At 43.6% G+C, this 13997-nt stretch overlaps 1 protein-coding gene across 3 annotated transcripts in view; it reads right to left on the reverse strand.

Moving 5' to 3' along the window:
- The window catches only part of PRKCA (protein kinase C alpha), a 399125-nt gene extending 388150 nt beyond the window's left edge, over nucleotides 1-10975 (reverse strand). For 2 of the 3 annotated variants that reach the window (XM_081270052.1, XM_081270053.1), the window contains exons 1-2: nucleotides 10075-10975; nucleotides 7253-7284 (exon numbers count right to left, since the gene is read on the reverse strand). In XM_081270052.1, the coding sequence (XP_081126178.1) occupies nucleotides 7253-7284; nucleotides 10075-10247 (205 nt within the window). In that variant the 5' untranslated portion in view covers nucleotides 10248-10975. The remainder of the gene's footprint in view (nucleotides 1-7252; nucleotides 7285-10074) is intronic. The other variant, XM_081270051.1, reaches the window with a different exon arrangement.
- Between the last annotated feature and the right edge of the window lie 3022 nt (nucleotides 10976-13997).

Genomic DNA, 13997 nt, shown 5'->3' on the forward strand with positions numbered 1-13997 from the left:
CAATAAGGCATAAAGAATTAACTGACCTATGCTAATCTTACTTTATGAACTTGCTCTTAAATAATTCCAGTTGGTGCTGACAATTAATCAAATCACTCCATCCCATTCTTGATAAAAATCTATTTCCAGAAACCATTTGCCCCTTTGTATAATTTAATAGAGGTATTTTTTTAATCTGATTTTAGCAATTTCAACTAGATTTAACTGTTAATACTGGGCCAATACTGATGTTCATGCCTTAGGTTAAAGTCTAGCATGAGGTTTCACAGTTTGGTGGAAAACAAGGCCTGAAAGACAGGGTTTGTCATGGAAATTCCAAGAGACAGATGAGGATGGTGAAGCCTTAATAATTCTATGTCACCAAGAAATGCTTCAGTGTTTCCCCTAGTGACATCATTCTTTCCTCTTCTAGTATAAATCCAGACTTACAAGTACCAAAAAGAAAAAAGAAAGTTTTCACTTGGCTCTGAAGAATGTTTTCTGCAAAACTTACAATCTGTGCCGAGCTGCCCCACCCAGCCCCACCAGCCTAGGGAGGTTCTCAACTCTCGGCTCCCTAGGGTACAGTTAATACCCCATGTTTTATAAGGTACTTTTGGAATGAAAATATATAAAATGGGAATGCTCCTAAATGTCTAGCAAAATATAACACTTAATGAACGCTAGCTTTCCTTCCAATTGAATAAAACCTTTAAAGCAATTGTAATTCAATTACAACCATTCTACTCCAGGGATGCTGCCTCCACCACCACCCCACCCCCAATTCTTTCTTATATCAAGGAACAAAACCCTTTCAGGTACAAGCAGCTTAAAAATAACAGAATCAATGAAGTTGAGCTACTACTCCCTCCGGAGCATGACAATCTGGTTTTAGCTATTAGCACTCCCAAAGTAAAACAGAACATTTCAAGGACTGTTCTGAACACATGTACTAAAAACTGGTTTGAATTTTTCACCCTGTACCCAAGACATTCTCCCCCTCCTGCTATGGCCCATAATATCCTTATGTTTTATTTGTGGCAAAAATATTTATTCCTTATAATTCTCTAAAGATAGAAATAAGGCACATAAGAGGTTTACTCCTGTTGCATTGAATTTATTAGGGTTTAGCATTATATATAACTTACGATACAAATTAGAATTTTCTGCTCTCCGTCCTGCATCTCTTTAGAAAGCACTTTTTCTTAAATCATTTAAAGATCTATCCATGTTGACATAACTTTGGATTATAAACTGGCTCTAAAAAAAAAAAAAAGAAGAGCAGTGCTTAGACCGAAGTCACTATAATCTTTCTGGTTATGGACATTCATAACCTATCTGTCCTAATATTTATACACTCACATACCCAACAAATATTTACAGTCTACTGAGCTCCAGGCACTGCTCTAAACACTGGAGACACCAGGAGTATGAAGAACAGTCTTGCACTCAGGGTAAGGAGAGGAAGCAGAAAGAGGGCGACAGGCCGTGAGAAGAACATCCAGAAGAGCAGGAAGCTCGGGATGTGTCCACCTGCAGATCAAGGCATAGGTGACGCAGGTATCACCTGGCAGAAAGGGCTACAGAAAGCACTCAAGAAGGAAAACACAACCTGGGAAATTGAGAATTCTTCACAAGGACCAGAGGATGAAGGAAGGATAGCATCCTCAGGTGCCTCTGAAGAAGCAAGGGTGGAGGCTTTAGGAGTCTGCAAGTGTCCAGGTAAGGAGCTGACCTTCATCCCAGGACATCTGAAATTCATGGCTATTTCTGAAAACAGAACAGTCTGACTGTGTATGAAGGGGGTGGCAGGGAGGACATGCAAAATCGGAATTAATGTGCCTAAAAACTTAAACTTGAATAATATTGTCTAGGAGACTGGTATGCTCTTTAAGATAGGAAATCACCTCACCATAAAATAAAGGAAAGATGACAGAGTCACCTGCAAAAGTAAACATGAGGTTCCTGCTGCCTACCAGGATGAATAACCACTCCATAGACCACAGCACCAGCTTCTGGTGGGGGAGTGTGAGTAAGATAATTAACAAAAGGGTTTTACTTACCAAGTGAGAGTAGCAACTCAGACACTAACCAGAAACCACTCAGAACGAGCACAGAGGGCCAAATGGGAACTCTCTGACACTAGTTCTATCCAAGCAACCCTATTTCTAACAGTATTAATGCATTTTTATGGAGGGGGAAAAACTGTTAAGAAAAGCAGTTGTAACTGCCTTCCTCCAGCACACTTTTATCTGAATTTTAGACATCGTTGGCAATTTCATCTTTGGAACAAAATGCTTTGACCTGACATTGCTGCAAAACCCCCAGAATTTCAAGTTGCACCCCTCTTCCATGTATTCTATCCTTTGGGAACTGTGATTAACCCCAAGAGTTCATCTCTAGTTATCCTCTCATAGTTTTTAATTGGGGAGCAGGTAACCTTTCAAACACAATCTGCCAAGATGCGAACCTCTGCTTTGAAGGCAAAAGATGAGGGAGAATCCTGGCATGGACTTTGAAAAACAGGGGGGCGGGGGGAGTCACTGAGAAGTGACCAGTCCTTTTGTGGTTCACAAGCATGAGGCTGGGTTTCCACACTATCATGTGAGATGTGCCTCCCTCGATCCTTGTTCCAACATGGACCAGTTACCCATCCAACACGTGGGAATGACACTGTTCAAGTGGGTCAGCCTCATGATTTTGCCAATTTGGACTCCAGCCACCTTCTACATCCTGGCACCTGATGTACATACTACTTGACAGGTGAGGACAACTCGATGTCCCTTTTCACCTTTAAGTCAGTCTCCTTTTCTGGAATCCCTCAGCTCACACAGCCAAGAGGAGACTCCAAGTTCTTTTTTTTTCCCCTCAAATACCAATTTTCATTTTTCCAGAAGGAATACAAAACCCGACCCTGCTTAGGAGAGCTGAAGGGAAGAGCTACCCTGAAACAGATCTTCAAAATAAAATGCCATTGGCGAAGAAGAGGAGCCAAGTTTTTAGCCTTTAATTACTGAGAAACAGGGCTTCGCTCAGAGTCATAGGTGAAGTGTAATGTACAGTGTGTTCTTAGCAAGAAAATGACTGAAGATTCAAAACTGCCTGAAAGCGGCATTAGTGAAAGCACAGAAATGCGAGCCCCTTCCCTGCAAACTTCTTGGGATCCAGTGTTAACCATTCCGAGGCACAGGCTCCTGAGGATCATGGCTATTGGCAGGACTTACTTCTGATCCTGTGTCTCTGGGGTATCTCAATCAAAGAGCCTGAGCTAGCAGTTCACTTTAACTTATGATTATAAACAAAAGAGCAAGAATAGAAAAAAAAAAGTAGGGGAAATATGCGGAGGCTAGCCAGATGTAACAAACTATGTAAGTAACTGCTTGGCACTTCAAATAAGCAGGTCACATTTTCAGAGGCTGTTTCTACCACTGTAATTAGAGAAGTGCATGGGTGTTGCTAACTCTGAGGGGAAAAAAAAAAAATTGAGTTGGCTCATTCCCTTTTCCAGTGGTGAAAGCAGCAGATAACTGTTTCAGCTCCACTGCCCCAGAGGACGAGACCATGTGGACCATGCTGCTCCTAGATGACGGTGTTTGGAAGCTGCTTGTGAAGGACATAAGCTAGTGCCTGGAAACAGACCTCTAGACAAAACAAGTTCATCAAAGTCAGAACCACACAAGCCTACTGCCCTCCCTTCCTCTGGTAGGGGGAAAAAAAATGTGAGCAAGCACCAATTCTCTGTTAGTCTCAGAAGATCAAATGTGTGAGGAGATCCAATAAAGCAGAAAAACAAAAGGTAAATCCAAGTCACATAGCAAGGGTCACCTCTGAGCTACAGAGGGACAAGGTTGTCTTTACCTCTAAGGACCTTTGAAAAAATATTTTTTTTGACTTCTACATCTATCACACACTTCTCTTTCTTCTAGCACTGAAGACCCTCAGTGTCATCATTTCAGGCAGCAAATTCTCACCACAGATCCTCCTGGGTTACTTGGGCTGGTGGTATCAGTTTTCAGGGTTGTTCACCTAGACTGCAATATAAATAGGAGTGGCATGGCCTCCACTAAGGGAAAGTGGGAATAACCCAATAAATGTCTCTGCAAAAAAAAAAGTTTCCTGCTTCCAATTAGGCTGCGTCTTGGGGCAGGGAAGATGTGGGAAATAATCTTGGTGTTTTACCTGCCTGTAAATCATAATGCCTACTTAACAGCAGAGTACGAACCCAGTTCTAAGGACTGACACTCATTATTTTAGTCTTCCAATTATTATCATTTTCTAAGTAAAATGATGACAAATATTTTCCAACTAGAGCTGTATTATGACATGAATGAGTGATTCTCAGTTGGAGCATATGCACCTCCCTCGTTTAAAAAATAAAAAGTATATTTGCTACAGGTATTTTATCTACTAACCAAAACAATGCAGTACATTCTAGTAGCTACAATAAACACTGTCTCTTCAGGTAAGAAAACCTGGATACAAAGTCTCAAACCTCAGCTGCCATTTCTAGGGGGTGTGTCCTTAAGCCAGGGATGTATGCAGAGGAGTTTTTCTCCTAAACAATAACAGCATTCTATCAAACAGAAAGAGAGAGGAGGGGGGAGAGGGAGAGAGAGAAAATTAAATAGAAAATTTAATGGTAGAGATGGAGAGAAAGATTAGTTTTGAGGTAAGAGCCAAAATGGGAAACTATGGATAACAATATCTGTAGGAACAAAAGCACTGTCCTGAGCTAATGTATGCTTCTTAATTTACAGCCAACAGTAAAGTATAATAGATTAGCATATGCCCACTAGAGGTCAAAGACAGAGAATACAGACTAAACAAAATGTAATAAGATACAAACTTCATAAAATGTAACAAGCAGACACAAAAATATAACAAGATGATACAAACTTAATAAAATGTAAGATGTTACAAATAAGTTGATCTTGAGAAAGTTTTGTTAATTAAACTTTGTACATTTACTAGGAGAATTCTTTAAAGAAATCTGAGGTTGCATCCCTCACCAAATTAAAAAACAGCTTATGAAGCATGTAGTCACTTCTCTAATTTGTCTGGTTTATAAATCCTGAATTTCAAATATTAGGTAAATTAAGGCAATTCACAGAATAAATACAAATGGCTAAGGCACATTTGGAAAATGTTCAACATCATGAATAACCTAGATAGGAATTAAAAAAATTTCTTTTCACCTATTAGATTGGCAAAATTGAAAAGATTTATATCATCCAGTATCTCCACTAGGAGGAGGGAAAGGAAGGGGCAGGCACATTATGTTAAATTGAAACCCTTCTGGAGAGTCTCTCTGCAGACCCATGAAAATTAAAATATACACAAATATACTTCTAGGTATCTATTGTAGAAATATCTATGCTAGTGCCCAAGGATGTTCTGCATAGAAGTACTTATACTAATTAAGAACTTATCAACAATGAAAATAGCCATCAATAGAGGAATGGGTGAACAAATTGGACACACAGAGATACAATAGGTGGATCTGATATTTTGACATGGAAGGATATTCAGCATACACTACTGGGTGAAAAAAGCAAGTTACAGACTGACTTAAAATGTTAATCTTTTAAAAAAACTACATATGAATAAGTAGATAAATGGATGTCTTAAACAGATGATATGGGGAGCAGGAAGAGAGAAATGAATGCAACTTCACTTTTTATTTTCTACAACTTAACACTTTTATTAGTGTCACTTTAATTTAGATAAAAGGGAGCTATGCTAAAAGGACAATGGATGCTTTCTGAAGGAAACCACAAGAACCCCTTACAGCCAAGTATACGGCCATGCTGTGGTTTCACAACAGAACATACTCAGATGAGGGTCTAAGAGGAACCAACTCTACTCTGAATTATTTTTTAACAAGATGGTAGTGTTAAGATAACCACCACTTTCTCATGGACAAGTAATATCTGAGAATATTCAGTAAATATTTTTCTCACAAGTTTCCATGGACTCCCACCAAATCAAAAGTATTACCAAAATAATAATAGACGTGAATCCCATTAGTCCAGAATCTTACATCTTAATACTTTCCTAAAATCATGTTCCAGCCTAGTCCCAAACTTTACCTATAGAGTTCAGGTCAACAACTCTGAGAACTAGAGAGGGTGATATCTTCCTTTCATCTCTTCCAGAGAATGGTACAACACATCTTTCTTTTTGAAAGGAATAACCCTCATTTTCCAATGCAATTCTCAAAACTATTTATCCTATAAGGGTTTTAAGCACCTCTTGGAAATAAAAAAGGTAGAGATATTAACAATCATCATGCCATAAAATATCTATCTAATTTGTGTACTAGAAAACTGAAGACACATACTTGAAGACCCTTTAGAAGGTAGCCAGCTTACTAGCATGATTTCAAAGTTGCCAAAAGACCACATGGTGCCTCTCTTTCTCTTTAATGCACTTAATATTAAACGGTGGTAGGATAATATTTTCCAGGCTAAAATGTACTTTCCACTTGCCCTACTAATAAACCTGTGCCCAGATGGGAAATAGAACCAGATCTAAACAAACATAATAAAGCGGATACAGAAGGCCAGAGAGTGAGCTAATGAACCTGTGATGCCTTCACATGCTACAAAGTGGCTTTCTAAAAGTTCAGCAAATGGAATGAGAATATTAAGATATTTGATGTATGTAAAAATGCAACTAGAGATCAGAAGGAAAGCTAATAGATTTCCATCTGGGTACAAATGTCTGCTGTCAGACATTGCAACTAAGGAAGTAGTCTACCACAGTCACACTGCAGCCATCAACCCTTCTCAAATCATTGATGTAACTTTAAAACAAGGGCTGCAATTGGCAATCTACGTAAAACCTTACTAGAATGATGGCTGGCCCCAAATTAGCTGCAAACAGTCCAATCCAAAGGATAGGTAAAAAGAGAAGAAGAACAAAAACAAAGAGGAAGAACAAGAAAGAAATGCCACATGAATACAAAGTGATTCCATTTTTTTCTTAACACCCACACAAAGACAGCAGTTTCTGACAAGAATGTTCTTAGCAAAAAATAAAATTACAGGAAAAGGTTCCCCCCCCCCATGAGGAAAAAGCAGAACCCTATGCAGATTACTAGGGAATACTGCATGATTTTTTTAAAGGCCCAAATTTATGGCCCTCATATTTCAAAAATATCATCTAAATAACATCTTTCAGATCAAAAAGATACGGTGACTGGATATTCTGTTCCTGTTTGGAATGCTCATCTCATGATGTACTTATAAGAAAATCCAAAGCAGCAGCTTACCTTGGCACTGGAAGCCTTGTTTCCCAAACCCCCTGAAAAACAAACAAGAACAAATATCTCAGCATACGTTGCATTGGGTACTACGCTGTAAGCAAGTTATGTGACAGAGTATCCTACAGAGTTAAAAGGTTGGTACATGAAATCTAGTGATTTGATAGGAAAAACATGCCTAAGGACCTGGTTACTGAGTTAACACTCTGAAAAATAATCTAGTTTGCTTATGAAGGATCACTGAACTATTTTAACATATTGTACTTCTAATTTTTTAAATCAATGATAGTGATACCTATATTTCAAAACAAAAATATGACTATATTCAAAGTTTGAGGTTAAATATTCAAGTAACAAAAAGGAGCTTATGATTGGAGGGAAAGGAAGTGGCTTAATTTTGTACCTAAAGACCAATTGAAAATAGTTTTACCCCTCCCTCAAGACAACTGGAAAGTGGCTTGTTGTGAGTTTGTTTAAAATATTGCCTAGAATTTGCCAAATAGCACCTCTCTTAACATTTAATTTTGGCTTAAGGAAACAGCATTTTATGAAATATCATTTCTATTGTTTGCATTTCAGATTATCATGATCTAATTTTTTATTGCAAACCAATAACATTCAAAGCACATAGAGGTTATTTTGTTCTTGTAAATGACTTTAGAAAATTTAGTGTGTAAGCAGAAAACCCTGACGTGAACATTCAATTACAAATATTATTCCACTAGAATGAACTACATTCAAAATTTTCTTAGAAGGTTGTCATGATCTTTTGCTTGCAGAGCATTTTAAATTTACAAAGCCCTTCATATACCTTTATAATTAACTTGGAGTCATCCTCTCCCAAAAATCACACCTAAATCCAAATATTTAACTTTAAAATATCAGGGTTTTAATGTTCAAATAAAACTTGTAAATCAGGAATCCATAAAAGGAATAAGGGGGGGGGAGCTGAAAAAATTAAAACCATTGCAGACAACCCTGGTGAAGATTTTCCTGGAACTTCCAAGTGACAGAAGTGCTACAAGGACTGCTCAGGGAAGGGGGAAAGTGAGAACTTAATTTTTCCCCTCACAGTACACCTGAGCCCCTCATCAGTGCACCAGCAGCTGATCCCTCGGGGCACTGATAGAAAGACAAGGGCTAGATTGGCAAATGCTGACTATTGCTTTTCTAACTTAACACCCAGCAAAAGCAATCAGCAGTCTGCCTTCTTTTAACAGAATCTCATGGCTGACAAGGGAGGCTGAAGACCTCGCTTAATCAAATACAATATCCTCTCTCTGCCCTGTGCTCCAAACCCTCATTTTAAGTGGCCTTATCTACAATTACCCACTCCTTTGAGCACAATTGGTGCAAATGCTGTCCACCCAATGAAAGTCGATTATAGAGGTGGCTGTGCTTTTCATAAAAGTGTACTTTGGAATGATTTCTAAAAAGGAAAAGGAAAAGTAAGCACTTTATTAGCCCGTGTTCATGAGACTCTCTTTGAGATTCTTTTCCCCAGATGGATGGATTCAGACAGAGCCATCCTTCTCAAGGTCACCCTGGTACCCCAAGGTACATATGCCACACAGCTGGCTGGTGGCAGGAGCACTCTACTGCACTGTCACTTCATATAGCCCCTGGTCAGGAGAGGAAGGAGCTAAGGAATCCCAACTGCAGCCCTGCCTGGTGAGGAACTTCCTACCCCACAGAGAGGTGTTCTATGAAGGTAACAAAAAACACTGCTACTCAAACTGGGGGAACTAGAGTTCCCTTAGTTTCCGTTTTCTAAATGGGGGGTGGTGATCACCTACCTTTTGAGAATCAGATGAATGCTATAATTTTCTCACAAAAAGGAGGGCACTGCACAGTGTCCAGCAATCCCTGAAGCCCTTCAATTTCTCAATTCCCCACAAGCCCTTGGACCCCTCAAGTTCACTATTGCGTTTATTGGAAATCACGGAACGCCCGACACCTTCAGCCATTACAGTATTTTTCTTAAATAAGCCCTCTGTCCTCATCAACAGGTTACAAGTCTAATCTCCTGTTGACAGGGTCTATTTTAAATGACTCCCTCTGCCCTTCTGCCATTCGCCCGCTCTGTTTTAGCCCCCCTCCCCCACTGCAAGCTTTCAACAGTTTGCAGCCTCTCCCCCCGCCCCCCGCCACTCTTCCCTCTCTCAAAAGTCAAAGTCTCCGTGCCCAGTAGATAGAGCCTACAGTAGGCAGGGACCCAAGGTTCCAGTGGAGTCACAGTCCGATGGGAAGCACAAACACCCTCCCCTGAACGCGCCCGGCGGGTCTAGCCAGCAACTTGGGCTGAGCGCAGCGCAATCGCAGCCGCTCCCCCGTTACTCCAGGGCGTGTTTCTCCGGGAAACTTGGCCCCTCTGGATTCTATTTGCCTTTCTCCCCTGCTCACACCCAAGCAAACCGCTACTCCCGCTGTCCATATGCAGGCGGGTGCGCCTGGGGAGGCTAGGGGCCCCAGCCGGCTGGAGGGTAGGGTAGGGTGGGGTGGGGATGAGAGTCACCACGGCGCTGGGCCACCCTCCCTCTGGTGACACGGGGTGTGTGGCGGAGCAGCGACTTCCCTGAAGAGTGCTGCCCGCGCGTGTACCAGTGGCTGGGGCGGCCGGGCGCGCGCGTGTCATTCCAGGCAAGAGTTCGGACTCCCGCCGGCTCTCCAAGTTCTCCGAGTGAGTCAGCCCTGGAGTGGACGCGCCTGGACTTGGGGGGAGCCCGAGCACCAGTCCCGGGGGCGACGGGACCTAGGACTAGGGAGGGACAAGTCTTCAGCCCCGAGCGCCGCGAGAGCCTGTCTGTGCGCCCGGCCCCGCGTGCACCTACCAGATGAAGTCGGTGCAGTGGCTGCAGAAGGTGGGCTGCTTGAAGAAGCGGGCGATGAATTTGTGGTCCTTCACTTCGTGCACGTTCTTCTGTCTCAGCGCCCCTTTGCGGGCGAAGCGGTTGGCCACGTCCTGAGACGCCGTGGAGTCGTTGGCCGGGAAAACGTCAGCCATGGTCCCCCCCAACCACCTCTTGCCTCCGCCGGGGAGCAGCAGCCCTGGAGGGCCGGGGTGGGCGGGGGCGGGCGGGGGAGGGGCGGCGGGGCCGCGAGCGACCCCGGGCGGGGGGCAAGGGCCGGTGGCCGAGGTCGCTGCGAGGAGGCGCAGCAGCAGCAATCGGGGAGAGTCGGGCCGGCGGGGCGCGGAGCGGAGCCGGAGTGGGAGCCGCAGCCGCTGGCTCGATCACTGTCTGGATCGCTGGCTGGATCACTGGCTGGCTCGCTGGCCCCACGCTCACTGACAGCCCGGCGCCCGGCGCTCGCGCTTCCTACTCGCGGCGGCAGAGGCGGCCCGGAGCGGCGCCGCCCACCGCGCATGCCCCGAGTGCGAGGGCGCGCGTGCTAGATCCGCGGAGCTGGCGGGGGCGCGCGCGGGGCCAGCCGCTGGGGCTCAGCGCTGCGCTGCTCTGCTGGGCGGGCGGGACCCAGGCGCCCGGGAAGTCGGCGCCTGGCGTTGTCGGTGCAGAAGCGAGGCGGTGGCAGCCCGGGGAGGGCAGGCCGGAGTTTGGAGCTGAGGAGGAAGCGGGGAGGGGCGGGTCCGCTCTCCTCCGCTGCCTTTTTCTTTTCCTCCTTTTCCTCCCCTTCCTCCTCCCGGCTCCCCTCCCTCTCTATTCTCCTCCTCTTCTTCCGCCCTTCTCGCCCGGCCTCCTTTTCTCCACTTCTTCCTCCTCCCACTCCTGTTTGCTTTCCCGCTCTCCTCTCACCTCCCCGCTCCTCCCTCTCTCTCTTTCTGGGACCGAACTTCTGCGCCGTCCATGCATGCGCCAGTGGAGCTCCAAGTCCCAGAAGGGAGCTCGCGGTGCGACCCTCCCAGACACTCCTCCCACTTCGCACTTGGGGCAGGTGGCTCCTTCTCCATCCTCCTGAACCCACCACTGTTTCTAAGGCATGATGCCCACGTTTTATCGTACCAGTTCTGTACCAGTTCGAGGTTTTACCTGGCTAAAATGTCACTCTAATCCTGTGCCCCCTAAAAATGCCCAACCCCTAGACCTTCACGCTGTGGATGGATAGACTGCAAGAGAAAGCGACCCTCTTGCCTATCTTCAACTGTTGACCTACAATTCACCTACGTATTGTATAGACATCTAATTTGTACGTCAGGTATTATCACCATGTAACATAAAGGACAAGTTGTCCTACTTATTTATCTTATTATTCATTGGCTATAAGAGCTACAATGTTGATTATCAAGCTTTCTTGATTTTACAAGCCCAGAACCTTGATTTAGAAATCATTTTGCATCCTAAGCTAATTACTGCAATACTGGCAGGTGCAGAGTGCAGCCAGAACATTTGTAAATTATCAAGTAAAACTGCTTGTAAAAGAGTAGCTGAAATGGATATGCAAAGGATGCACGTGGGGATGGACCCACGAGTCACTTGCTGAATATTTATTAGGTCTGCTTTGAGGATGCTAAACCACTAAGGGAAGCAACCACCTCTCAGGCTTTCATTGCTTATTTCCAGATTTACTAAGTTCACAAAATTATTTCTTGAGCTAAAGACACCAAGAAAGAGAACACGTTTATATTCTCAAGATTTTTTTTAAAAGAAGAAAACTTTTCTAAGCTACATAGAGTATATCACATCAATTAAGTAAGGCTGCCATTTTTTGAGACTGCCTAATTGTGGTGCTTTTATATTTTAACAAATGTAAGCTATTGACTGACCATTAGTGGCGCATGCACCTGACTTACCTATTTACAATCTGTTGAGCCAAAGTTGTTGGTGCTTCAAGAGACTGCACCTGCTTGATATTCTATCTGGTCAGAAATTTCGCCACTCATGGCAGACCTTTTAGGCCAAGGAGGCAAAAGAGAAAAATGCAGGAGGGGAATGAAGGGCAGGGCATGTCGGGAAAATAGATCAAATTCTGCACAAAACACTATAAGCATCTCTAGCTATGGTTATTACTTAATAATTGGAAATCAAGTGGAGCACAGTGGAATGAAACCACAATTTTCCCCCAGAGCCATCTCTAAGACAGAGGTCCTCATACATTATATGAAGACAAGCTTCTTTCCTTTTCCCTGAGGTACCAATGGGGGATGCAGAGAGATGGAGGGTGGGGTTGTTGATGAATCCCTGAGCAGAATAATAGGAAAGGCAAGTAAGAACCAACAGGCCAGGCAGTAACCTGGCCTCCTGTGTATGGAGTGAAGTGACTGCTCTTAGCTATCAATAGAGCAGATGGAGACAATGTGTCTCTTTCAGGTTTTGACCTTGCTTTCTTGCCTCAGTTATTGTTCCCTGTGGGTGTGGGAAGAAGTGACTGAGTCAGCTGATTGATAGTTGGGCTGGGCCTGAGTACATCCATTGCCTACATCTTAGCTCTGTTGTTAGCTAGCAGGTGGTGTCTTGGTTTGGGGAATTACCAATTACCAAGCAGTATAACTGTGCTTCTGCCAAGGACTGATGGAAATGGTAGGCCACCTGAAAAGGCCCCAAGGTATAACTAAAAAGAAGATTAAGGAGGGAAGAACCCCTGGGGTGGGGGTGGTCCATAAGTCATGGGCATTAGTAATTATTTTCAAGCATGCTGTTTCATGGAGAAGCTGCAGGAAAAGAACAAGGAATGTTAAATTGAACACAGACTTTGTTATAATATTCTGACTCCCCTGACTGTATGGAGTAAGCTCAAGACTCTTTGGAGAAGCATCCCACAGACCAGCTGGACCCAGAGGCCTGAGGTTGGGATTAAAGTCAGGGCATTAAACTGGTGACTTAGAACCAGAATGGTTTACTTAAAATGAATAGTCTTAAAGATGCAACTTAAAACTTGTTCTATTCAGCTAAGTAGTCTGTTTTCAAATAGACCAGGCCACTTTCAAATTGGGTGATAGGATAGAAGAAGTTTCATTCTTAGATTTCTAGTAACCAAAATGACTTAAAGACTTACATTTTATTCTATGTGCTGAATTTAGGGAGGCAAGTCAACTGATGGGATGCATAATTGATCAGGCAGCAGTTAGATTCACAGCAAATAATAGGTCTTGAAATAGAGATAAAGTTCTAGCTGAGTAGCAGAACACAAAAGATGGGGGCCATTGTGGGGTGCTTTATTGAGTGAGGTAATACATAATAAGAGCGGGTCAATCGAAAGCCAAAGATGAGTAAGTACATAGGCTCCCAGGTACAGGAATGCAGGTTGTTCATGGAGCAAGAGTACTCAGTCAAGAGAATGAGCAGAAACTGAAGTCCAGCTCACATACTTCTCAACAAGCCGTGCACCTTTGTCTTTCAAGAAGGTGTGCCATCTTCTAATTTACACAAAGATACCAGGTGGGCTAGCAGAGGCCCTGGTAAGCATCACAGTTGGATCTGAAGAGCATTGGAGTAAACTTCCCCTTTTAACACTTAGATCCATCACTGCTGGGAGCAGAAAGGTGGCAATTGATGGCATCTCCCCTGCAAGAACTTGTGAGGACGGACTCCCTGGGGTTTGAGGTCTGGGATCTTGCCTTCCAAGCAAGTCATCTTCTAGGACCTCTGTTGTAAAGCATCACCAGTGGCACAGTTGAAAATCTGGACAGGATTCCTTACTTCCTATTCAATCTATGAGGACATCCTCCTGGGCTCTGGCTATAAGAGACTGCAAATCTGTCCATAGTGCCCACCCAGTGGACACTCTATCATCTCTTTTCTGGTCCACTGCAGAACCATTTAACTCATCTTCTTCAGTTCTTGCCCCTTTTCAGTGTGGA

This window comes from Spermophilus citellus (assembly GCF_964194105.1).
Source record: "Spermophilus citellus genome assembly, chromosome: 17".
Classification (NCBI taxonomy): domain Eukaryota; kingdom Metazoa; phylum Chordata; class Mammalia; order Rodentia; family Sciuridae; genus Spermophilus; species Spermophilus citellus.